At 44.2% G+C, this 24,678-nt stretch overlaps 4 protein-coding genes across 5 annotated transcripts; all 4 read left to right on the top strand.

Annotated features, from left to right (window-relative positions):
* Nucleotides 1-1,397: 1,397 nt before the first annotated feature.
* cabp5a (calcium binding protein 5a) lies at nt 1,398-4,086 on the top strand. Its single transcript, XM_076759262.1, has 7 exons — nt 1,398-1,605; nt 2,008-2,057; nt 2,386-2,416; nt 2,590-2,733; nt 2,940-3,049; nt 3,152-3,299; nt 3,482-4,086. The coding sequence occupies exons 1-7, from the start codon at nt 1,566-1,568 to the stop codon at nt 3,508-3,510; spliced, it is 552 nt and encodes a 183-aa protein (XP_076615377.1). The 5' UTR covers nt 1,398-1,565; the 3' UTR covers nt 3,511-4,086.
* Nucleotides 4,087-6,814: 2,728 nt separating this feature from the next.
* On the top strand, nt 6,815-10,739 carry nif3l1 (NIF3 NGG1 interacting factor 3-like 1 (S. cerevisiae)). 2 transcript variants are annotated; one of them, XM_076759242.1, is made up of 7 exons: nt 6,815-6,912; nt 7,490-8,055; nt 8,236-8,392; nt 9,482-9,605; nt 9,768-9,906; nt 10,106-10,189; nt 10,277-10,739. In XM_076759242.1, exons 2-7 carry the CDS (start codon nt 7,500-7,502, stop codon nt 10,459-10,461), a joined length of 1,245 nt encoding a protein of 414 aa, XP_076615357.1. In that variant the 5' UTR covers nt 6,815-6,912; nt 7,490-7,499; the 3' UTR covers nt 10,462-10,739. The 2 variants fall into 2 exon arrangements, with proteins under 2 accessions (XP_076615357.1, XP_076615358.1); XM_076759243.1 differs by having other exon boundaries at nt 6,836-6,902.
* A 3,239-nt stretch (nt 10,740-13,978) lies between these two features.
* Nucleotides 13,979-17,584, top strand: tbx6 (T-box transcription factor 6). Its single transcript, XM_076759223.1, is given in 9 exon segments — nt 13,979-14,048; nt 14,379-14,592; nt 14,957-15,224; nt 15,306-15,449; nt 15,615-15,685; nt 15,791-15,849; nt 15,972-16,266; nt 16,368-17,532; nt 17,534-17,584. Coding segments are annotated over 9 exon segments (2,337 nt in total).
* Nucleotides 17,585-19,303: 1,719 nt separating this feature from the next.
* Nucleotides 19,304-23,322, top strand: prodh2 (proline dehydrogenase 2). Its single transcript, XM_076760468.1, has 10 exons — nt 19,304-19,534; nt 20,123-20,313; nt 20,878-21,004; nt 21,328-21,399; nt 21,547-21,627; nt 21,746-21,889; nt 22,018-22,184; nt 22,388-22,498; nt 22,793-22,881; nt 23,144-23,322. The coding sequence occupies exons 1-10, from the start codon at nt 19,304-19,306 to the stop codon at nt 23,320-23,322; spliced, it is 1,392 nt and encodes a 463-aa protein (XP_076616583.1).
* Nucleotides 23,323-24,678: the final 1,356 nt, after the last annotated feature.

The raw sequence follows: 24,678 nt of genomic DNA on the forward strand, positions 1-24,678 counted from the left end.
CCTTCTCCCTCAGCTGAGGTCAAACTGTCACCAGTCATCTGAATGTAAATTATACAGTTGTTTTATTTCATTCCTAATAACACAACCTATGCATCCTTAACCCAGCCCTCCCCTCTCCTCCTCTCAGTTTTCCATTTTCCTCACCCATATTCCTCCTGCCCTCCACAGACAACTTTTCACAGCCGTGGATGCAGCCTTGCATAATCCTTTAGCTGGCCCACTCCCACAGAGTGAGGAAAAAAAGATAATAAAATCATTACTAGTGCGTAGCCCAGCGGATTATTCCTCTTATGCGAACAGATTTTAGATGAATTTACATAACCGGAGCAGGCAGAGGGGAAAAGGTCAGAGCAGAGGACACACAGACTATCAAGACCCTCTGCTGAAGTGATTCAGCTCAGCCAGTTAATTCAGCGTTTGCATCCTCGCGGCAGGAAGTGAGGATTGTCTCCGGGGCATTAATCCCAGACATTGTCATCAGGGAATTTCACGGAAAAAATAATCCTTTTTTTCATGGAGATGTAACCAATACTCACACAGATTATCCCACAGTGGGATGCTAGCTGTGATTGGCCTGTGGCTCTTTAATACAGTCCTTAATCTGTTTTGCCATCATGTCTTTGAAAACAATAGGAGCTGAAACAACAGACAGACGATCCAAATGAGCCTCAGCTCTCTGAGAGCGTCACCGCCGTATGTTTCTCAACAGAGAGATTAAAATCTGTCATTTTGAGCCTTCAAACTACGATAACTAACTACCCTGTAAACTGTAGAAAGTTGTTTATTTTGACGAGGAAATTAAAGTAAAACATTAAAAGATTATGGCTGCTGATTTTATTAGATAATTTGGAGCATTTTTGCCTTTATTAGAAAATTATCAGGCGACACATGAAGGTGAGAGAAGCTTGGCAGAGAAATTTTGGATTCTGAAGGTGAGCAATAAAAAATATCAAAAAACCAATGAAAACAAAAATAAATCAAGCAAACAAAAAACAACCAGACAATACAACAAAAATGCAACCGAGGAACACAAAACTGACTTTTTAGAGGGTCAAACAGAGTGATTGATAATGAAAATAACTGTTGTTTACAGGCCCAGATCTTTCACACTGTGATCAATATACTTGACCTTTTAGGTGCTGAATCTGCACTGAATTGGACGTCTACTGTAACCGATTGACAGTCAGCAAAAGAACAGAAACAATAAACAAGCAACTCTACCCCTGTGAACTGACGCTATCCTATTTCTTGTGTCAGCCGCAGCTTCACAGTATAACTTACAGTATGATGTCAACACTCTCCAGCTCACACATGCACCTGCTGTCCTCCCCTCACACCGCTGACTCCTCCCTGCCCGGGATGCAGCCACACCTCCCCTCATACAACCTCCCAGCATCCCCTCGGGCTGCACAGTCGGGGTCGCCACACGCCAAGAGGACAGGGGCCGCCCTGCACGAGGAGGGACACACACGGACACTGAGAGGCAGAGGCAGAGACAGACAGAAGACAGAGGGCTCTGTGCGCTGCATAGGCCAGCTGCTGAGTCTCGGCTTCAGGGGTCGTGTATGATGCGTTTGGCTGATGTGAAGAAATCACCAGAAGAAGGTGAGTGCAAACACACACAGGGTGACACTTCAAGACAGAATGATCTATAGATATTATATGTAAATATATAAAATGTAAATGCTTTTATCTAATTGAGCAGTGTTTTTTGTAGTAATAGTGGCATCAAAATGGCAAATTTCTTCTGTAATGAATCTATCAAATTACTTTTTTTTTACATTTTTGAGAGATGTTTTTAGGAAAATGAACGCACACGCACACACATACTCACAGACTGACCGTTGGGACATCAGAGTGTTCAATCCCTAAGAGTGAACACAGATGATTCAATCTGTCTTAATCCCGACTTTTGGCTTTGGCCAGCTCTGCATCAAGTGTAGGACGATGTTAATCAGTTCATAACTTTTCTTGATTACACACCACACTCTGTTTCTCCTCTTGCAGACATGAGTTTTGGGGCCGCGTGCATTTTCTTGCGAGGAGGGAAAAATATTGTGAGTACAACAGTTATGGCATTTTACTGTTTTTGATGGCTGATGTTTGCAAACTGTTATGAAAGGTTGATTGGATTATGACCCAAAAGGTGACAGGATTAAATCGTGGGAGATACAGAGAGAGAATCCGTGCCCGCTCTTTGATATTGCACGCTGTTGCGTGCTCTTTAATCCACAGTGTAATCTCTTTATTACAGGGTTATTTAATTCTGCATGAATATTCTATATTAAGGCTACACAATACATCCATTTTGCTAATTGTGAGGTAGATGTCACTGTCCGTGTAACACTGGATTTAACCTTCTGGTTTTTTTTGTCCTTTTTGCAGTCCAGACAACTGGCTGATGATGAGATTGATGGTGAGTTAAATCATCTTGACATCAGAAAAAGTCAGCTAAGCTCATTACTTCGAACTACACAACCCTCAGACCTTTCACACCTCGTGCTTTTTAGACACTCACTTGTCCATCGCACACATTTTTCTGCCGCACAGTCTTTACTGACTTGAGTGTTTTGCTGCACACCTCTGCAGAGCTGCGTGATGCGTTCAATGAGTTTGATAAAGACAAGGACGGGCTGATCAGCTGCAAGGACCTGGGGAATCTGATGAGGACGATGGGCTACATGCCCACAGAGATGGAGCTGATTGAGCTGAGCCAGAACATCAACATGAACCGTGAGTCCCTGCTGAAGAAAACATTTGAAACAAGATTTTTTGACAGGAGAAAGTGTTTTTTTTTTCTTTACACAGAATCGTTTGAAGACATTTAGTCAAAACTTTTAAGATGCACAGCTGTAAGAAATGCAGAAGATGTAGTTAACTAACAAAGAGTGATGGATGTCTCTGAATTCCTGCATCTTTGCTTTTGATTTTGCCTCCAGTTGGTGGCAGAGTCGACTTTGAGGACTTCGTAGAGCTGATGACCCCAAAGCTTCTGGCAGAAACAGCTGGGATGATAGGCGTGAAGGAGCTCAAAGACGCCTTTAAAGAGGTGAGAATCAAAATCAATTTGCAGCCTCTCACATCATTTTGAAAAATGGCAGTTGCTGGCAAACATTTCTTCTTTATCGTCTTCTATCTTTTCTCCGGTTAGTTCGACATGGACGGAGATGGAGAGATCACAACAGAGGAGCTGAGGTCCGCCATGACCAAGCTGATGGGAGAGCACATGAGCCGAAGAGAGATAGATAGCATAGTAAAAGAAGCAGATGACAACGGAGACGGCACAGTAGACTTTGAAGGTATGAACTGTTTTTAGCTGCAGTGACACAAAGAGCAGTAGTGCAGGTGATTCAAGAGCTCGTGAGCGGCTGTTGCAGTAAGCATGTTGCTTTGTCCATCAGGTTTAAAGCAAGTGCAATGACAATGATTTTATTTAAGATGAATGAAGCCAGTAAAGTAATGAAACTCTTCCTCTCTGCAGAGTTCGTCAGAATGATGTCCCATCAATGACGGTCGAGGAGGCCGTCAGTCAAGAAGAGCACCCTCGCACCTCCGCAAACATTAATTGACGTCATCTTCCTGGAAAGCTCTTCGACTCATTAACTTGTACTTATTAAGAACAAACACGTAATAACATTCACACGAAAGTGCTGTGAAGTCAAGTCACTCTCACAGACGAGTTTACAGCTATGCAGCGATTGACAATCATGTTCTGGGACACTTTTTTAAATTAAATGTTTATTTAATATAGTATGGAACAAATGGAACTATATTGGTTTGTTTGATATTTATTAATTGTATATACAGGAAGTCATTTTGGATTGTTTTGTTGAATTGGATTGAATTTTTGAAATGTATTTATCTCTATGGAATATATGAAATACATTTATTCTCTAATTGTTCTGACAGTATTGCATCATTCTTATCACTGAAACAATGTCATAATCAAGCATCTGCTAACAGTTAAGCTACTACTGTGTATAGTACAGCATATATATATATATACAGTATTTAGCCTGGGCTTGTAATGTGGAACTTACATCCTGGTCTTTACAGATTCAAAATAAAATATCGAGGTAAACTTTACACTTTGAGTGTTGATTTGAATCAATGCAACATGTTTCCCATCTGCGTGAATTTGACTTTTGGTTTTCTCGCATACGTGCTGAGAGACTAAACTGCTTTTTCATTTGTCAAATTCCACAGAAAGTAAAGAGACTTAACAATTTTAGTGTCATATTAACTTAAATGTGGAACATATTCTCAGCATGACCGCCATAATAAACCAACTTGCATAATAACACACAGCGCACCGCTTGTGTAATACATCAAGGCAATGATCTCTGTTTCATGTGCCAAAGAGGGGATTTGGAAACCAGAAACATCAGCGACGCAGCTGCACTGTGGGTAGAAATGTTGAGGATTGAGTAGCTTGTCTGTCCTGGTTTTGGAAGGACATCAGGATAAAGAGATTGCGTGGCCAGAAATGGACAGGCGACTGATTTGATAAGAGTGGTGCTCGCAAAACATCATCTCAAAATTCTGACATCGTGACATCATACATAACAGATTTCTAGGTATTAAGTGCAGAAAAAAAAAAAAAAAAAAAAAAACAAGGGAAGAGATGTGCCCATCCAGAATTTAGCTTTTTAAAGAGCCATCTTTGAATTGTATTTTGGTAATTCTCAGAACAAGTTGTTAACATCTGTGGAAATCTGGACACTGAAGTAAAAAGTGGGACGAATTAAAGAGCATTAGCCGTTTATGAAACATTGTACGTACCAATGCTGAGACGATACCAGACTTTTAAACTTTTATACAATACTATTATAGAAAAAAAACAACACCTCTTTCTCTACCACGGCAAAAAGAAAAAGTCGTAGACACACAGAATATATATCTACAGTGAATCATAAGCCACTGCTAGTCATTAAGATGCACAGTTAGTATCTGAGCCATGGCTGCTGCTACAACACGACAATCAAAATACCAAATTTGCACCAGAATTTCCACAGATTTCACCTCCCAGCCTGATCTAAAAACCTGTGAGCAGAATTCGTCCTGTGGTTTGTCCCCAATATACTGTGTCAAACCGACCCAAAGCCAGCACAGCTGAGATTAAACACCTACGCTGAGGGACACACTGCACCCCTACGGCCGGGTCACATCAGCCAGACAGATGTTATTGAATGACAAACTGGACAGAACACGATGGCTTATAGTCCCAATTAACGAAAGTGAAGCTGTCCTCTCTCTGAAAACACAGACCTAATGACTAAATGCACATCTGTCAGTGGCAATCCACAGATTGGATACAAGGGGGGGGGGGGGGGTAGCAGTGCCAATAAGCTTAATGAAGACGGGGTTTCTTGTGTTGCAAATAGCTGCTCTTTTCTGTGTGCTGGCACTCAGAGTGAGAATGAGACAGAAAGAGTCATTTAGGAAGGACTAAGACTGCTTTTATAATGAAAATGTAGAGTACATGTTTGAAGAGGGGGTCTCATGTGGAGTGAGGGGTGCAGTGCTCGGGGTGGTTGATGAGGCCAAAGGAAGAATCGGATGATGTAATGCTCATCGCCCGGCCTTTGCCCTGATCTGATCCTTCCCTGATTCCCTCTAACATCCAGCAGCGACCTTTACTTCATTAATCCACAATAATCTCTCTCTCTCTCTCTCTCTCTCTCTCTCTCTCTCTCTCTCTCTCTCTGAGTTTGCCGTCCTGCACTTAATGAGAACTGCAGGTTTTAACCCTAACATCGATAGCCGTCCAATTTGTTTGCGAGTGTGAGCGTGTGTGTGGATTTCAGTTATTTATTCTAAAAGTCCCGGTAATCTTTCTGAGAAGTGGCAGATGCAGAGTGGGTATCTTCTGCTGAACCACCTGCCCTGCGAGCGTTAATACAGCTTATCAAAGTCATAGTCTTTTCCTGTTCATTTTAGTCTGTGAACTTGTTTTATAACATATGAACAGTATTACATAACACCAGCAGCTATGCATGTTTCCTTCTGGTTTAACATGTTTTTCAGGCATTGAGCCAAATCCAAATCAGCTCTGTGGGACTCAAATGTTTATCAGTACGAACATATTAGAGGAGTCAAAGAAAGAAGTGACTGTGATGGGACACATCTGCTGTGGGGATAAAGAAACTTCTGTGTGTCACTGACAGCCTGATTACAAAAACTCAGTGAATTGCTTCAGCTTCATCTGATTAAATTCATCCTCTCAAGTTCTGTTTGCTGAATTTCAGTCTTTACAAGTTTACAGTTTTGCAGGAACGCATTGATTTTTACACTGTCAATCTGGTTTCCTTCAGTCTATAGAGAGTTAAGTTATATTAATTTGTTCCTGAACAAACATGATCTTTCTGCATTTGTAGCCTACTGACCAGAATTTGGATTCAGGGTCATTACAGATGACAAAAAGGAGGAGCCTGATCCCTCAGTCAGAAGTCAAAGGGTTGTAGTCCACCTGTATGCTGTTTCAATGAGCTCAAAGCAAACAGATAAATATAAAGGAGTATTGTCTCTCAGAGGGTCTTCTACCACTGATTAGATGTGATGAATCAGATCTGCCAGCACAGTATTAATTATGTGTGTAATATCTCTGATCAGACATTTCATGTTTTTTAGCTGAATTTTTCAAACCTTCAAATAGTAAAAATCATACTAAATATTTATATATATCACTTTTTCAGTCTCGTATTATATGTATACTCACTCTGTCTGGTAACATTTTGATTTTCGATTTTTTTGAATGACGTCACGCAGACGCTTCAGATGGACGAATAAAACCGTTGCATTAAGAAACGGAAACCGGAAATGGACAACCTGCGCAGCCTCTCAGTCGCTTTGGGAGGAATGAGCACAGCAGCAGAGTGGCGGTAGTCTTCTGAAGTGGAAAGGCAAGCGAAAGTATGACGAGTTCACTCATGTCCGAGTTGATATGTGTGTCCGTGTCTTTTAAACACGGCGGTGTGGATTCGGTGTGGATTAGCAGCTAATGTTCGCTAACTAGCTAGCTTCGCTGTTAGCTGCGTGCTGGGCAGCAGCCACTGACAGTCACAAGTAGCACAGCAGGTTCTCCAAACAGGACAACAGTTTACCAAATGTAGCTTCTAAACGCATAAGTTATAGTTATCTATCTTATGACAGGAATGCTACTTTCACAATCAAATCTGTTACAGATTTTACAGTGAAACGTTTCAATCAAAAGTCCCTAAACCAACTATTTACTTTCTAATAATATGAAACAGAAAAAAATCCTCTCATTTTAGAACCTGGACTCAATCAGTGTTTGGTATTTTGCTTAAACAGTCAATGATCAGATGTCTTCTGTTACATGTCTGACTAACTGATTAATCAGTTCATCGTTTCAGCACTCAGGATGTGTATTCAAAAGAACGATGGGCTCTTCCTGGTGTATGATCTGCTGCTCTTAGGTATTAAGGTATTACTTCATTGGGGATTCTTTTTCTGGGTATTCACACAGGTCTCCACTGATGTTGACTGGATGTAGAAACCTTCCACGGGCTTTTTTTTCACCCACCTATAGAAGAGTCTGTACCCGGAGGACCTGGGCCTCACGGGCGTGCACCCCTCCGTCTCCCCCTTCACTGAGCGTCTGGACAAGCCAACACAGCTCCGTCCCCCTCCACTCATCCCCCCGCTGCCTCGCTCATTCTGCTCACTGTCTGGGCCTGATGGAGCTCAAAGACGTTCTGCAGGTGATGGAGCAGCTAGCTCCTCTCTCTCTGGCTGAGTCGTGGGACAATGTCGGCCTGCTGGTGGAGCCCAGCGAATCTCGGCCCATTAAAACCATCCTGCTGACCAACGACCTCACAGACGCCGTCATGGAGGAAGCAGAGGCCATGAGCTGTGATCTCATTATCTCCTATCACCCCCCGTTGTTTCGGCCAATCAAGCGTCTAGTTCAGAAGGACTGGAAGCAGCGATTGGCCGTCCGGGCTGTGGAGGCCAGGATAGCGATCTTCTCCCCTCACACATCGTGGGATAGTGTAAAAGGAGGAGTAAACGACTGGCTGGTTGGGGGTCTTGGTAAGAGGTCATTCTGAATGGAAAATGTGTCACACACACCAACAATACCTGCATATTTAATGAAGGTACAGGCTAAAATGTTGTGACACATGACACTGACCCACTGGTCCGATATTCTGACCAAGTGTCCTCCATCTTCTCCCCTTTTTCCATCTCTTGTGTCTTGTCTCTGGCTCTCAGGCAGCGGTCAGGTGTCTGTGCTGAGTCAGGCCCTCGGTGGCGCCTCCCACAGTCACAAACTGGAATTCACGGTCAGGAGCATGGAGGAACTAAACGGTGTCATGGAGGAACTGAAGGCTTGTGACAGTGGAGCAGCTCTACAACATTCAGTCGGCAGGTCTTGTACATGTTTGCGCACACCAGGGGTCCAACGGTCATGTTTTCATTAGCCTGTATCAGTGAGAACAGACATGAGATTCACTATCGGTGAAGTCAGTACATTTTATGAGCAGGCCTTCTGTGACATTACCCATCTCAGCGGTCGGGGACATAATAATCACGTCAAGTGCATAATCCTAGTAGTCCTAATAGTCCCAATAACCTATGAGTGGGAATCAGTCCCGTCTGCCTGTGCACGGTGCCAGAGGAGAGGGAGAGACGCTGCTGCCAGGAGAGCTGCTGACTCTCGTCTGTCTGCGTGCCATCGGCGTCCTCTTTTCACACCACGGCACGATCACTTCTGACTTTGTTTGTCACTGTGAGAGAAAATAGACGGTGGCGTGGTCAGTGTGTGAGAGCTGGCAGCCCTGCATTTTCCTCCTCCTCACATTTGAGAAATTTGTTAATATTCTGTGGGCAGGATGGGAAGCTGCCAGGTGACAATCACTGGTGGGCCAATACGTGTTGTCAAGGATGTGTGAATGAATTAGAAATTATATGAGTGCTAAGTTCCACCTACTTGACAGAACTGCAGATCTGTTCCAAAATATAAGTTTTACATTGATTTCCTTTCATTCAAGAACCTTTTAACTGTACTTTTCTTAAGTTTCAGTGCAGCATGAAATCAACCTGCAGTTGTGAAAACTGTGTTTGTGCAAGATTTGAGTGTCGGTTTTAATGAAGAAACAGTTGCTGTGCACAACATCCAGCATTGCTTCATGATCCTGGCCGCATAGCCTGTGAATGCAATGCATTTGGGGAGCTGACTTGCACACCTTGGGTATCAAAGCTTCCAGAAAGAGCCTGACAAACGGACACAACTTCAGTGTCACAAGCTGATAACATAAGTTTGACAACACATGAAAGGCTAAAAATCCTGCGCTCTGATTGACTGACTGAAAAGAACAGACACTAATCATTTGGGTTAACCTGAACACGGTCAGTCGTGATGTTTGGTGTACAGAATATGTAGGCAATAGCTTTAACTTCTAGTTACCGTTAAGCTCCCATGCACTGGTGAATAATAGTTCATTTGCCCTCATACCAGTTCGGACAGCAGTGGAATCCATGTCAGTGTGACCTGCAGTGACTCAGCGCTGACCCCCAGTGTCCAGACTCTGTTACGACACAATGCTCCCAGCGTGTCCCTCAGCATCCTGAAGTTAGAAAAGGTACAGCACAAACACGCCGCTGTTATAGACGATAAACCGAAGAACATCAAGGAATTCAGGAAACGCCATGTTGTTTAGATTAATGTCCATGTTAAAAAAAAAAAGAAAACAAACAAAAAAACTGTTTCTTCTCACTAACTTTCCACCTTTCACTCCCTGCAGCCCCCTCTCCCGGGCCATGGCCAAGGGCGACTTAGTGTTTTAGACCAGCCAGTAACCGTGGCAACAGCCATCCAGAAAATGAAGTCCCACTTGGGTTTGGGTCACCTCCGTTTGGCTCTGGGATTGGGACAGACGCGAGGTAATGAACCCTTGTACAAGCCCTGAATGTGCTTCCGAAGTGATGAATAAACTCTCTTTGAAACGACTCCAGTGCTCCTAAAATGAAGCTGAGAGGATGAGAACTTCATATCATGCATTGATATCAAGCTTTGATGTTTATTGAAATGGTCCTGAGATGTAAATGTGTGTCAGTAAGTCATTATTTTGCTATTTTCCAGAGTCCTCTGTGCGCACTGTGGCCGTGTGTGCTGGATCTGGGGCCTCGGTGCTGAATGGAGTCAAGGCAGACCTCTACATCACAGGTGGACAAACAGTCATCTATTCCTCATGTTTAGAGTCAGTTTACTTGCTTTATGCCTGCAGATGTAATTATCATATCCGTTGTTCAGGTGAGATGTCCCACCATGAAGTGCTGGACGCCGTGGCGAAGGGAACCAGCGTCATCCTCAGTGACCATAGCAACAGCGAGCGGGGTTTCCTGGCTGTGTTCAGGGAGAGGCTGGCTGTGCGTCTTCCTGACAGCGTGACAGTGACGGTGTCCAAGGCTGACAGGGACCCTCTGGAGGTGGTCTGACCGACGCTAGTTAGTCTGTTGGATGCATTTTGACTGTTTTGATTGGTTCAAATTGACGACATTACAGACACGCTGTTTGCTTTAACCAATGGTGTGATTCAAATGGATGTGTGTCAAGTGACTGCAGGCTCTTAATGTATCCAGTGGCTGTAAAACAGTAACACTGTATTTCTGTATATCTGCAACATGTGCTGATGAAAAGTCCTTCCTCGGTTCATTTTGGAATATTTATCATGTATTTCTGGCAGGGACTTAATAAAAATGGGTCATGGTTGATCAAAAAACTGGACTGTGGGTGTGTTGGATAAGACAAAATATCCTCAAATGCACAATGAGAGCTGAAGATAAAAGCATGTAATCTGGAGTCTGAATGCATGTGTGTTTTGAATGCAGAGGATTTATTTACGGACGACACATCGTGTTTTAATCCTAATAACCTGTGACATCAAGTGCTCCCTGTGCCGGTGTGGACAGACATTTTCAGCATCCACAAATACATTTTCCCCGAGTGTTTGCATTGTGTGCACAGGGGCAAAAAACAAAACAGTAATCCTCATCAGATTAAAAGCCTGTTGTCCCAACATAAACACTCCGGTTATGCAGGAAGTGTTCAAACAGCAGTAACATCTGCACCAATGGGAACCAACGCTGAAAATTTAAAGACAAATACTGATCAGGTTTTACTGATAAATCAAGTGTTTTTCAATACCTGACCTTTAGACCTCAGTGAGCAAACAAAGCTGGAAATTAAACCACTTAGCACATACATGTCAAAGAGCAGGCCTATGCTAATGCTCAAGGCACTGTAAACAGCACACAGCACCTGCCCCCGCTGCAGTAATAGTAAAAAAAACAAGCAGTAACGCTCCTCATCATCGGCTGTTACAGAGTGTGGTGGCTGCAGCGCCTGCGACACACCTGTCAGTTCGTAAAAACGTTAGGAAACATCACACACACCTCGCCGCCCCCATCAAGGTAATGACCTTCCTCTCGGTGTGGCGTTCACACCTCCACTTCCTCTCGGTCCACGCTCGCTTTTATCCCTCCCTGACACACACACGTAGGCAAACACACACAAATGGAGAAGGTAAACAACAACTAGAACAACATTTAGACTTCACTCGTGTAAAGTGACTCCAGCTGTTACTCTTTATACAGGCAGAAACGTCTGTGAGCAGGTAGATTTGGGCCCTCTTCTTCTTCTTCTTCTTCTTCTTCCCTTTGATCCTCACTTGAAATAGCAACACAGATAAAGCCCTGCGTAGTCTATCCTGTTCATTTCATGATGTAACAGTAATCCTGTGCTGAAGAGCCCCCGTGGTCTGTTGACGAATCCTCCAAAAAGCATCAGATTACTGCATATTAAGGTCTCTCATGAGTACTTGTTGTGACCATTGTCACTTCAAGGAAATCAAGTTTATGCAACAAAAGCAGACTGGGGCTTTGTTTTTCCTTTGGTTTTTTTTGCACTGAAGCCATCTCACACCTGACTGCAAATGGTTTGCATGTATAAGATTGTGTATTTCTATTTCAGATACTTTACTCTTCTGCTCCTACATTTGAGTGAGAAATAGTTCACTATTGACCATTTTACATGCAAAACATATGAACACTTTATAAATGATGATATATTGCTGTAGGTTAAACTACCTAAAAAGCATGTAAAATCACTAAATGAGCCCCCTCTGGATCAAATATTAAAATTCCTCTTAAATGTTAATGCAATGGGAATAATCCACATTAATGTAACACCAGCAGGAGAGGCTCTGCTGCACAATGAGTACTTTTACTTGAGTGACACACTAATAATAATACTTATGCACTTTTGCTTAAATAACATTTTGATTGCAGCTACATGCAGTGGAGTACGCAGTATGTCAGTATCCAGCTCAACTCATACTAACTCACTGACTCACTGTCTGGGAGTGCCAGCAGTGGTTTGTGTGTGTGGTCTACATTTTTATGATGTTTTAACCAGAAATCCTGTCTGCTCACCAAACCTCACTCACAAAACAGCAGAATTTGTGTTAAATCGATCATTCAGCTGTGTTAAATTGTCTTAAATGCTCCCCATCGCTTGCCCTGAATCAGCTGTGATACAGAGCTCATATCTGAATTCAAACTTCTCATATCAACTTGTGGACACTCACGTCTGCATTGTGGCCAAACTGCAGCCGTCAGCCAAACTGTCTTCCTCTTCCACCTTCATTCAAGGCCCGACTCCCTGCTGAGAAAGCCTAATAAGCCGAGTGCAGAGAGGAAGAAGCATGTCATCAAGTCGTCAAGCAGCCACAGGGGACCTTCTAGTAAACTACTGGATCTCTGTGTGTGTGTAAGAGCCATCTGAAATTGGAGTAGCATTTCTCACAATTATTAAAACAATCATAGAAAATAAGTAAGTTTACAGATGGCAGTACACACACGGTGAATCAGGCTTAATGCTTGACTAGTCAAACAATAGATTTCATGTTTTCAACCTTTTTTAGGGCTTTTGATTTTAGTCCTGTATGTATTCCGGTTGAACCCTTTCAACTGATTGCATTGTTTTTATGGTGACTAAACAGTGTCTTTAAAGTCAACTATAATTTGGACTTTTTTCAATGAGATTCATTGATGAGAACTTGTGTGTGGTAGGAATGGACTTCCATCCCAGGTGGAAGCATTGAACTCTGAACTCTGGACTGAAAGGGGCCTGCCTTTGTGTTTCGTATTTATGTTTGCTTTAAAACTATTGCAATACAATATCTGATTTAAAACGTACCTGTGTCTCCTCGTCCATGGTATTCAGAAACATTGGGCTCCCAAACGAGCCTGCTGTATCTTCTGTGCATCTCTTGTCTATAAACCCAACTTTAAATTTTCATTTAACTAATTTTCACTTGCTACAAATACATAATATTTTATAAATTATGTATTGCGCATCTGCAAAGCATCTAATTGCAGCTGTAAAATAACTGTATTGAAGTCAAAAGCACAACATTTGCCTCTGAATTGCAGTGAAACAGAATTAAAAAGCACCATAAAATGAAGCATGCAGTGCAAATAATTGAAATGATTACTTGAGTGGAGGTAGTTCTTTGAACCTCTACTGACATGAAACAATGCAAATCCTTTCCCAGCAGACACTAAAGCAAACCCTAGATGTTTTGAATTACCTCTCGATGTGAGTGTTCTGTGTTTATCGAGCAGGAACAGAAGGGAGGATGAGGGGCAGAGTGTGTTGAGACAGGGAGGCAGAAAGAGGAGCCATTTGGCCTGAAGTGTGAAGCTCCACACACCTATTTAACAGAGCAAGTCACTGCTGTGGGCATTTGTAGCAGAGGACAGCAGAGGGAGAGGAGCTGACACTGAGGCAGCAGAGAGGAGAAGATTTTCAAGAAGAGGCCTCGTGTGCCACAGAAGATTGATTTCAACCTGTGCGAGGAAGCAGAGCAGGAGACAGAAGGAGCGGAGGAGTGAAATGTTACTTTACTGCATGTGAAGAGGACGAGCTACAGGACAAACACATACGAGGAAAATGCTGAGTGTGGAGATGTACCCCAGTTTGGCTCTGGGACCACAGAGGATTGGAGAATGCTTCTACAGAGGTGAGAGGAAGTGTGTGCGTGTGTGTGTGTGTGTGTGTGTGTGTGTGTTGGCGAAGGAGACTGGACGTACAGGAAGACAGGTGTGTTTAAAAATCTATTTTATTTTATTATAATTTCTTAATGGTGTTTGAAAATTTAGCTCTAACAGTCATCAACAGGCATCACGCTAACTCAAAGACTCAATTAAATGTGTGCTGCAAACCAGATCAGAAACTTAAAGTGATGGAGAATTGAATGATCCATTGATTTGTACAACTCGCAGTAACTAAAATATACATCAACATTTCCTTTATTCCAACCATATAAACCTGGATTTTCATGTTCCCACAGATCGACAGGCTCCAGCCCACATGCCCATGTACCCCCCTGCATGCGACGCGGCGGCCAAAGCCCTGCCCCCGAGGCTGCTGGCCCCTCCGCCCGTCCCCAACGAGCCTGCCACCAAAACCCAAAAAGACGAGGTGAGGATGGAGCTGGAGAACGCATCTTTGTGGAAGCAGTTCAGCTCGGTGGGCACAGAGATGATCATCACAAAGAAGGGCAGGTGAGAGGACGTAATTCCCTGACCTTTGACCCCTCACTCTGTCTTTATCTTAACGTTTAATCCTCCTATACTTACCACTCAGTTAACATCTTCTCCACAACTTCTCTGATCCTACCTGTTTTCTGCTTTTCTTCCACTCCCTCCACTGTCCACTATCCTCTACCCAATCCCTGCTCTCAACATTATCTGCTGCTGTGTAGTTTAAAAGGCAGAGCATGGCACTAAATCCCACTAACAATGTGAGTACTGGATAAAATGCACTCTGAAACAGCCCATGAATAAATACGTGGGATGAACAAACTGCCTTTAAGAGAACCTACTAAAAAGTGAGCTAACCTTGTCTGCTGTCCCTCCTTTCTGCTAGACGGATGTTCCCCGGGCTGAGGCTGAAGCTCTCAGGCCTGAACCCATCTCTCCGTTACATCGTCCTCCTGGACATCATCCCTGCGGACAACTCCCGCTATCGTTTCCAAGGTGGTGGCTGGCAGGCCGTTGGCGGGGCGGAGGCGAGGCTACCGGACCGGGTTTTCATCCACCCAGACTCACCCGCCACGGGGGCTCACTGGCAGAGCCGCACCATCTCCTTTCACTACGCCAAGCTCACCAACAACACACTGGACACACAGGGACATGTAAGTACTGCAGACCCACTGGCTCAGCGCAGTACAGCCAAAGGTAGATCTTTTATTCAAAGCCTGTTCCTTTATTTTCAGATCATCCTGCACTCGCTGCATCGCTACCAGCCCAGAGTTCATGTCATTGAAGCCAGAGACGTGCTGCGGTGGGGCGGAGGGCAGCACTCCTTTGTTTTCCCTGAAACCCAGTTCATCACAGTCACTGCCTACCAGAACAACAAGGTACCAAATCTATGCATCGATATCTTGAGCAGCAGTCATCACATTTCTCTGCAGATTATATCTAAAAGATCTGATGCAACATTAAGAAACTGAGAACGAAGAACACAAGTACAGAAAAGGAAAGATAAACTATAAAACTGTTTTTTTTTTTGTTGTTGTTTTCAGATCACAGAGCTGAAGATCAACTCCAACCCCTTTGCCAAAGGCTTCCGAGAGGACGGCATGAACAGTAAAAAGTAATTCCCAACAGATCCCTCACACAGAAACACACAGTTACTTACCCCTCACATCATTGCATACGCATTGTGGAGGATCTAAACTCTTTTTTTTTCCCTCTGCAGACAGAGAGATGCACGACAGAAGCGCAAAATATCTGCCTTGACTGAAACTTTGGATATTGGTAAGTGGAAAAACACACTTAGGCCACTTTAAATCATTCATTTGGACATTATTTCTAGCCAATTGTTACTTCCTGTATTCCCTCATACTCATTCCCTCCACTTCTCCATCCTTCTCTCTCAGTGAACTGTGATCCATGTGACGCCGCTGATCTTCTGCCACAGCCCACAACCACAACCACCACCAGCAGCACAGACCTGCAGGCCCTCGCTCTGGCCTCTCTGCCCCCTCTGCCTGACCCCTCCTGTGGGTTCAGACCAGAGGAGGCCTCCTATCAGGACACGCTGGTCCCGGAGCAGCCACTAGACCTCGGGCAGGCATTCATGGCATCCCAGATGTCTGATACTATCGGCATCTCCATGGCCGACGGGATGCAGAACACTCCAGGAAGCGAGGTGGCAAATAGTATGATTGAAAGGTAGGTGTGCAGAAAGAGGGGCATTTACTCTTGTGTGTGTTCTTAAATTACAAATTACGCTATTTTTTTGCAACACTAATATGTATCTGTCTCTTCCACAGGTCAGAAACTACATCTTACACCTCCACCTTCCCTGCTGCTCAGCCCAACACCTCCTCTTTCCCCTTGGCTCCTCTTCCTCAGTCATCCTCCTCCTTCTCCTCCCTCCCCAATTCATCAGACACATCCGATCCTCAGTCCTCCATCCCTCCTATCGACTATCCCTCCATCCTCTCCTCCTCCCCCACGCTCTCCTCCTCCTCCACCACCACCACTCCCTCACTGCAGCAGACCTCCTTCACCTTCCCTACTCCACCCCCATCAAACTCCTCCTCGCCACAGCCACTCCTGTCCTCCTCCTCTCCCTCTGCCTATGACACCATCCCGGAGACAATCAGCCCGCATACACCTACAGACGCCTCATTTCCTGCACCGCCCTCCACGTGTCAGTCAGGTCTTCAAGGCCAAATGTCAGCTCATTCTCTGCTCACCCAACCGAGTGAACCGCTCCAGGGTCAACCTATTACCAGCGGAAATAACACACCCAGCAATCAAAGTTCAGCAGCTTTTATCTATCCAAATATTCTTCATACAAATCCTGTTCCAGCTACCGCTCAGCCCCTCCCCAACCAAAACCAACCACCAGCTCACAGTCTGCAGTGCTCCCTCCCTGCTCATGGGGGTCCCTCATCTTTTGCCTTCCCCACTGCCCCTGCACACATGCAAAATCTGCCTTTTCCAAATGTGTCTCCCAGCTCTGCCCACCCTGCCCTGCACCTCCCAAATCTGAGCCACCAAGCCCAAGCTCCCTCCCTGGCTGCTGCCTTCCCTCCCTCCTCCTTCCCTCATCCCTCATCCTCCCTTCCTCACCCTCCTTTCCAGCCCTCCTCTTGCTTGGCTGTCTCCTCTTCGTTCCAGCAGTCTGCCACCTCATTGCCGCAAACAGCCCATCATCAAAACCTGCCCAATTCCTCCACTTGCGCCTCCACCTCCTCGTACCCTCCGGTTGAAATAGGCACCATCCCTCAGTTCAATCCTGCTGCCCCCTATCGCCCAGAGATGGTACTGCACCACCCTTCTCTTCTCCCTCAACTGGATCCGTCACTTCCCTCCAGCCTTCCCTCCTCCACCCCTCCCCCAGCCCTCTACCCAGCCTTCCCGTCCTACCCTCTCCGGCTTTGCCAGGACCCTCACTCATCCCTCTCCATCCCATTCAGGCATCTGTACAGACAACACCAGCATGGACATGCCCACCCTCAGGGGTCTTACCTGGATATGAGCACAAGAGCTATGTTTTAAAATAGAGGAATGCTAATGTGGACTTAATGTTTTGATCTTGGTAGCGCTTTTAGGGGTTCAGTCAATGTGTAGCATTAGTTCAATGAGTGTGTGTGTATGTTTTCCTAAGAATTTAACTGATAAACAGATTAATGAAATTGAACCAAATTTGTAAATAGCTGTTGAACATTTTCTTTTCAAATATCCATTCCAGTGTGAAAAATGAATAAAAAAAAGCTTCATTTTCCAGACATTCGTGATTCAATTCTTTTCAACTGAAACCCTGAACATGCTAATATGGGTGTGATACTGATGGAGTTCTCTGTTTTTGCTAACTGGCTGCGAGCCTCAGCTTGAAGTTGAACGGTTATAGATGATCTTCTCATTTAAGTGTCGGCAAGAAAGTGAACATCAGTATTTCCCAAAATGTCTAACTCTTCCTTAAAAGCGCAAAGTAACATCTATAAATTGTCAAACTATGTCAGAGACTCGTGTTGCATCTCTTTTTTGCTTGATTAGAGAAAACATTTTGACTCATTTTAAAGACAGTTAGTCCTTTCACCTGTGAGAAGAGTGTGTTTCTTCACCATAAAGGCTTTCTGAACGGATTGGTTTGGACCCTGACCCTGACCCTAACCCTAGAATTTCTGTACGATCACTTAATATCCTCCCAACCCTTTACTGTAGATGATGACAGCATCAATCATGTGCTGAACAGCTGTTGGTGTTTTCATGCCAGGTTGGTCAGCAGTGCCAGCAAAGCAAAGACTTGAGAGGCCTGAGTGTGAGCTTAAATGACTTTCAGTCTTGTAATACATGACATAGATGGCGACAGGCAGCAGTTAATCATTTCCTCTGATGGCTGCTTCGCTTGGTCTTTTTGGGGATATATGTTTAAACCCACCCCCCCTCAAAATATAAATTGGAGCAGCTGTTATGTGTTCACAGGGACAGTGCAAATCAATTTCTGTAAATGCACCAGTGAAAAAAAGCAACATTACTGTTGTTATAATTATAAATGCATTGCATATGTTTGACCCACTTTGACTGGACTACCATCTGAATCCCTAACCTGGTTTAGAGTAGCCTCTTGCAGCCAGTTTGTTTTAGCGCTTCTGGCAAAAAGAAAGAAAATAAAGGCCAATCAAATATGACGAATGCTTTTACATATGACAAAGTGAGCTTTTAATGTCCATTTGGTTGTTGTCAAACCAAGAGAACACTTGTGGGGCGATGCTAAGGGTCAACTTGGTGTTTACTCAAATTTCCAAGTAGTCACTTATTAACCAGTGAGTAAGCCAAAAGATGATGAATTTTACAGATCAACACACAAACCGTCAAATCGCACCTGCTTAGCTTTTCATCATTTAGGTCATCTGAGGAGCACTTTTAGGACAGACGGTAAAGTTTCTACTGACTTCTTTTGCAATTCACAGCACCGTGTAGCAAAGCCGATATCTGCATAGACACTGCTGCTACCCTTTGCTTGTCCTCGTCCAGCAGCTTCTGACATGGAAGGACATCACGTCTTCCTGAGCTCACCACTCAGGCTCTGATCATCTGGCACTCTGGATCACTGGATTTCCACTGAACACACATGTCAGATACAGCTTCCTCAGCGAGCAGACAGTGCACACTTAAAAATTACAACAAAGGAAGATTTCTACAAACACTCTGAATTACTGAGGCTCCAGTTACTTACAAACACACCTTTCCTGGGATGATGATGTGCTCCCGTTTGCTCCCCCCGCTCCCTCGCCTGCTGTCGCGGAGGCTGCTGGGCACTGCGGCTTCCAGGACGGTGGCGGTCAAGCAGCCCGACCTTCCCTCAGCGACTCTGGCCTTTGAGGATCCCAGTGCCTTCAGGGTGAAGAGCTGGCCTGAACTGCTCCGTGCTCTGGGCATCTTCCGCCTCTGCTCCTTCCCTGTGCTGGTCAACAACAGTGGGAAGGTAAGACTTGATGCTACTACTTTTCTGGGTAAGTCTTTGACACACTGACTGTGTTGCCTTGCTAAGGCTGATGATTTGCTGATTGCTGGCTTATTTTCATAGTCGACACTGTCATATATTGTGCACATGATGTACATCAGTCTAAATACATGATAAAAACATATAAAATAAGGCAGTAGGTGAGAAGACTGTGTGACACACTGCTTCTGTGTCACCTCATGAATCTACATCCTCCTCTCTATGGCTTAATCCCAATGTCCACACATACACAAGCTCATGGATTTGGTGTGTCTCTGGAAAATCCACAAGGATTTCGGGCTGTCCCATTGACAGACTGTCAAATGCATGAGGACTCTCTTGCAAACATTTCAAGCCCTTTATGCACACTTTCCTGAAGTCTGCGTTTCTGCAGACTTTACCTGAGGGAATTACCCACAGTTCATGGCGCTGTGACGTTAGTAAGCAAATTTGTAACCATGATAATCCAGATGATGTTGGTTCTGAATATCTGATTTATGTTCACTCTTGGGGGGACATTGGGATTTGGTTCATCACTCTTCTATCTGCTTCACATTTTTCTTCTTTCAGCTGATGTCGGTAGCGCGCAGGCTCCTGGGAAAGAGGGCGTTTTCCTTGCTGCTGCGGCCCACTGTGTATGCCCAGTTTGTGGCCGGAGAGAATGAGAGCGAGATCTCTCAGTCCATGGAGAAGATGAGCTCGCTGGGACTGAGGCCCATGCTGGCGGTGCCCATCGAGGAGGATCTGGGAGAGAGCACCGGGTATGACAACAGAGGCTCAGGCTCAGTAATTTATGCACCCACTGAGCCGATTCTCAAAACAGAAAGACTGAAAAATCACATGTTCAAGTGGACATTGTGATTGGAAGTTGATGGTTTTGCTCGAGGAGAACCAGTGGATGGACTAAAGAGTGGAGGTGCTCTGGTTTTTCATCAGTCTTACGGGCAGTTACATTTAGCTTACACATGTGGACCACACTTTGTTTGTGGTAAATGAAGATAGGCACTGGGTGTGAAATGATCAGATATTGCCTAATAAATTGGGTAGAGAACATGTGAACAGCTGTTGATAGCCTGGTGGTTTGGTGATGTCCACAATGTTTCACTATGTGGTGACAAAAGTGCGGCCATGTCTGTTTGTCACTGATATTAAAGGTCGCTAATAAAATCAATCATCATTGCAAGAAGTCTCTCTTCTTAAAGGACCTGAATTGTGGATTATTACATTGATGCTGAATAAAGATGAAGAGATAGATCATTTTAAAAAGCAGTTAGATCTTTACCTGACGTACCTTATAGCCCCATGTTGCTTTTTGGCACCACCAGAGAGAAGAGATATGACGACAACCTGGAGACCATGCTGGAATGCGTGCGGATGCTGGACAGCAACGCCTGGAGCAAAGACCCCATGATGCAGCTGAAGATCACAGCCCTGATCAGCCCGGAGCTGTGTGTAAGGCAACGTCCCCCATCTCACCATTCATTATGTTTTCAGGACATGACTCTCCAGGCCATTTTCATTTCGCCTACGACAAACATATTTACAGTGAAAACCATTTGTGAAAATTCCAGCTTTTTGCAGTCATATGAGAAACCTGACTTAGCCTCAGCCAAACAGTAATGTAGCTCAAGTACGTGGGAAAAAAAGATAAGAGCGCACATTTTAGTGTTTCTTGTGTCCACAGCTGCTCCGGCTTGCGCTTGAATGTCCCCAGTCCTCAGTGTCTCTCTTCAGATTCAGTGCATTGTGTCTTTCTCTGTGCTGCTTGTATCAAGGTGAAACTCACAACCCTCATCGCACAACAACCATATGAGCTGAATCTCCTTGTCAGCGCTATGGACGGAGAGGTGCGTCCACAGTACACCCAAATAATTTGTCAGACATCTTCCTTCCCACCACTTTATATTAACATTTACAGTGCTGATGAAGGTGATTCTGGTAAAGGAAAAAATGTGAAATGACCTCTGACCTTTGCCTGAAACCTCCTCTTTCAGACCATCAGCTTCCCTGGTTTGAATCAAAGTGAAGTTGCCCAGTTCCTCTTTGGCCTGCGGAGACTCAACAAAATAGCAGAGGTACAGATGTGAAGGATCATGGGAAATTTCTACATCTCAAACTATCAGAGTCACTGCAGCAGTAATCTTAATATGTGCAGTTACAAGTTTATCATAAAGATCAATTGTGTTTTTTAAGGCAAGTGTGAACAAAGTCCGAGTCCTGGTCGATGCAGAGTACACCTACATGAACCCTGCGCTCTCTCTCGTCACCATGGCGATGATGAAGAAATTTAACAAAGATGGCGTCTGGATTTGGAACACATATCAGTGTTACCTGAAGGCAAATATCTTTAATTCTCTTGTCATTGTTAAAAAAAAAATATCTAAAGATTCCTTTGAATTGAACTGAACGGTGGCTAATAAGATGGAGACTTTATCAGATACTGCCCTGTCCTGTCTGTCTTTCAGGACTCCAGGTCTCTCCTGTTAGAGGCTCTGCGGCTGGCCAAGGACGACGGTTTCTGTCTGGGAGTCAAGCTCGTACGAGGAGCCTACATGGACAAAGAGAGGAAGCTGGCAGAGAAAGAGGGTCGGCCGGACCCCATCCACCGCTGCTGGGAGGACACCAATGACAGGTGGACGGGAGGCAGCGGTCATTAATCACAATCAGACAATGACAAAACAAATTACTTTAAACCAGCACTCACCTCAATTTATGCTAAACTGTTTTTATCTGGATTAAAATCAAGTGACCTTGACCTTCTTGAGAACACGCAGATCATTTCCGACAGGGAACTTGACTCCACCACCTGTAATCTGCTCACCTGTGTTTGCGCAGTTACAACGGCTCTCTGGATCTGATGCTGGAGGTCATAACCCAGAAACCTGAGCGCTACAGGATCATAGTCGCCTCTCACAACGAGGAGTCAGTGAGACGAGCCGCCAAACGGTAGGAGCACATGAAGTGGGAATCACATGGACCCTGGTGCTATCTATGTCTCAATTCAAAGTTTTTCAGTGCCACTGTAATCAATGACAGACTCATCTCCCCAGATTGATCGTACCCTCACGTGAATGCCTTTTTTGTAATTTACAGGAAACAGCAAAAGATTAGAGACAATTCTCAATCAATCAAATATTCTTAACCATCTCATGACACCTCCAATTCATCTTGCGGCCCCTAGTAGTGGTCCTGAGCCCCAGGTTGGGTGCTTATATGATATATTGTGTATATCATGTCCAGGATGGAGGAACTGGGGATTGACAAAGATGGAGGCTCGGTGTGCTTCGGCCAGCTGCTGGGCATGTGTGATCACGTCTCCCTCACGCTGGGTGGGTGATTTTTCTTTACATTTTCTGCAAGACAGGGTCCTTTGTTTTATTCAACCAAAGCTTCACATGACACATGGTTGGTGAAGGGACTGAGAGCAGCTCTGGCCACCTAACATCTCTTCATTAAACCTTTAAAATGCTGAAATACACCCACCTTCTCACCCAAAATCATGAAGTGGAGCTGTGCTGGAGGAAAGCACTGCCCTATCAAACTGCATGCTGTCGTTCCCCCTCTAACACACCTCTCCCCTCTTCCCTCCAGCTAAGGAGGGTTATGCCATATACAAGTCAGTGCCATACGGCTCAGTGGACGACACGGTGCCATACCTGGTACGTCGGGCTCAGGAGAATCGCACCGTGCTGCAAGGAATCCGTAAAGAGAGAGACCTGCTGAGGAAGGAGCTCTACAGGAGACTGAGTCTGAGGGGAGGCGGCTTGTAGGCCACCTGCACAGGGTGAACAATCAGGAAGTGGTGTAGAATAAGGAGGCCACATGGCAACACTGACGGCCAATTGGACAAAAGAACAAAAGTTCTGATCCATGTTCACTGACATACATCTCAAGTTTGTAATAGAGCTTGTCTGAAAGCTGTACTGGACACTGATGAAGAACTGAGGTGAATGTAAATGAAGTGTGAAATTTGCATTAGATATAGTAGTTTTGATCTAAATGACAACTGAGAACAATAAGTTTGATGGACAAGTTGTAAAAAAAAATATGCATTTCAAAAATGTAATATTGCTGCTGTACATCCAAAACTGCCAATATCTTCTATACTGTATGTTTTATAGTAATAAACTACTTAACTGTACAGAATACTTACTTTATTCATGCTTGCTGGTCTAGTAAAACAACACCGACCAAACCACTGATTCACACTACTTTTGATCAAACAACAACAACAGTTGGTTTGACAGTGTTGAAAAGGTTCAGTGATTTTTACTCACATCATACTTACATCTGAAGCAACCAACAAGAGAACCTGATGGTGGTGGTGAAACAGAGACCGATGCTGGTTTCTTTGCCTTTGTCTGCCTGGTGTGACCTATTTACCTTGTTTAATGAATAACAGTAAATGCATCTCTAGAGAAGCAAAACCCAGTTCAAGCAAGATGAAGAAACCCAAGGTCTGTGAGTGCTCAATATAAGGAGCGTTTGCATTTTACCTCAACACCCTGATGAAACGCCACCAACATCTTGGTGTCAGCCGTGTCGTATTAATGCATTTTTAATCAGAGTCAGGACTCACAGTGCCTCGACTGTGTAATGACCCTACATCAAGAATCAGGACATGATCCTGAGTTCTAAAATGCACAGAACAATGGAAATATTTAAGTTATGGAAGACCTGTTTCAGGCCGATACCCCTCTGTGTTTTCTGCGTCTTCAACAGTGGGATTTATCAAAGCAGCCTGTCTTTCGATACTTGCAAATTCATCCTTTAATTCTGCCTGACGAGCCGGTCGTAGCTTTTCTTTTAGATCATATTTGCTTCTGCACTTCATCAATTCAAACATTTCTTTCAGTGAACTGATTTTCAAAGCAGCGATTCACATGAAATCTGGACCAGACTTTGCCATTCACTTAGTAACACAATATGAAATCATTCCAACCTGTACACTCAAAAAATTTGCCATAGATTTCATGCAAATCGCTGCCCTGGAATTACGTTTAATGAACAAAAATGACTCATTACTTACTCCAAGCTGCGGATAAGCCAATTAATTTCTTTAGATTCCCCACAGATCAAGCTCTCACACTGCTGACAGCACATTGTCTGATAGATTTTTCACTCGT

This window comes from Chaetodon auriga, chromosome 20, assembly GCF_051107435.1.
Source record: "Chaetodon auriga isolate fChaAug3 chromosome 20, fChaAug3.hap1, whole genome shotgun sequence".
Classification (NCBI taxonomy): Eukaryota; Metazoa; Chordata; class Actinopteri; order Chaetodontiformes; family Chaetodontidae; genus Chaetodon; species Chaetodon auriga.

Excerpts from the sequence above, each read along its gene's own strand:
- cabp5a (XM_076759262.1), top strand. The coding sequence starts at position 1,566 with ATGATGCGTTTGGCTGATGTGAAGAAATCACCAGAAGAAG. Across the intron at positions 1,606-2,007 it reads GAAGAAATCACCAGAAGAAG|ACATGAGTTTTGGGGCCGCG; the intron begins GTGAGTGCAAAC and ends CTCCTCTTGCAG. Across the intron at positions 3,300-3,481 it reads CGGCACAGTAGACTTTGAAG|AGTTCGTCAGAATGATGTCC; the intron begins GTATGAACTGTT and ends TCCTCTCTGCAG.
- nif3l1 (XM_076759242.1), top strand. The coding sequence starts at position 7,500 with ATGTTGACTGGATGTAGAAACCTTCCACGGGCTTTTTTTTCACCCACC. Across the intron at positions 8,056-8,235 it reads CTGGCTGGTTGGGGGTCTTG|GCAGCGGTCAGGTGTCTGTG; the intron begins GTAAGAGGTCAT and ends TCTGGCTCTCAG. Across the intron at positions 8,393-9,481 it reads CTACAACATTCAGTCGGCAG|TTCGGACAGCAGTGGAATCC; the intron begins GTCTTGTACATG and ends CCCTCATACCAG.
- prodh2 (XM_076760468.1), top strand. The coding sequence starts at position 19,304 with ATGATGATGTGCTCCCGTTTGCTCCCCCCGCTCCCTCGCCTGCTGTCG. Across the intron at positions 19,535-20,122 it reads TGGTCAACAACAGTGGGAAG|CTGATGTCGGTAGCGCGCAG; the intron begins GTAAGACTTGAT and ends TTCTTCTTTCAG. Across the intron at positions 21,005-21,327 it reads TGATCAGCCCGGAGCTGTGT|GTGAAACTCACAACCCTCAT; the intron begins GTAAGGCAACGT and ends GCTTGTATCAAG.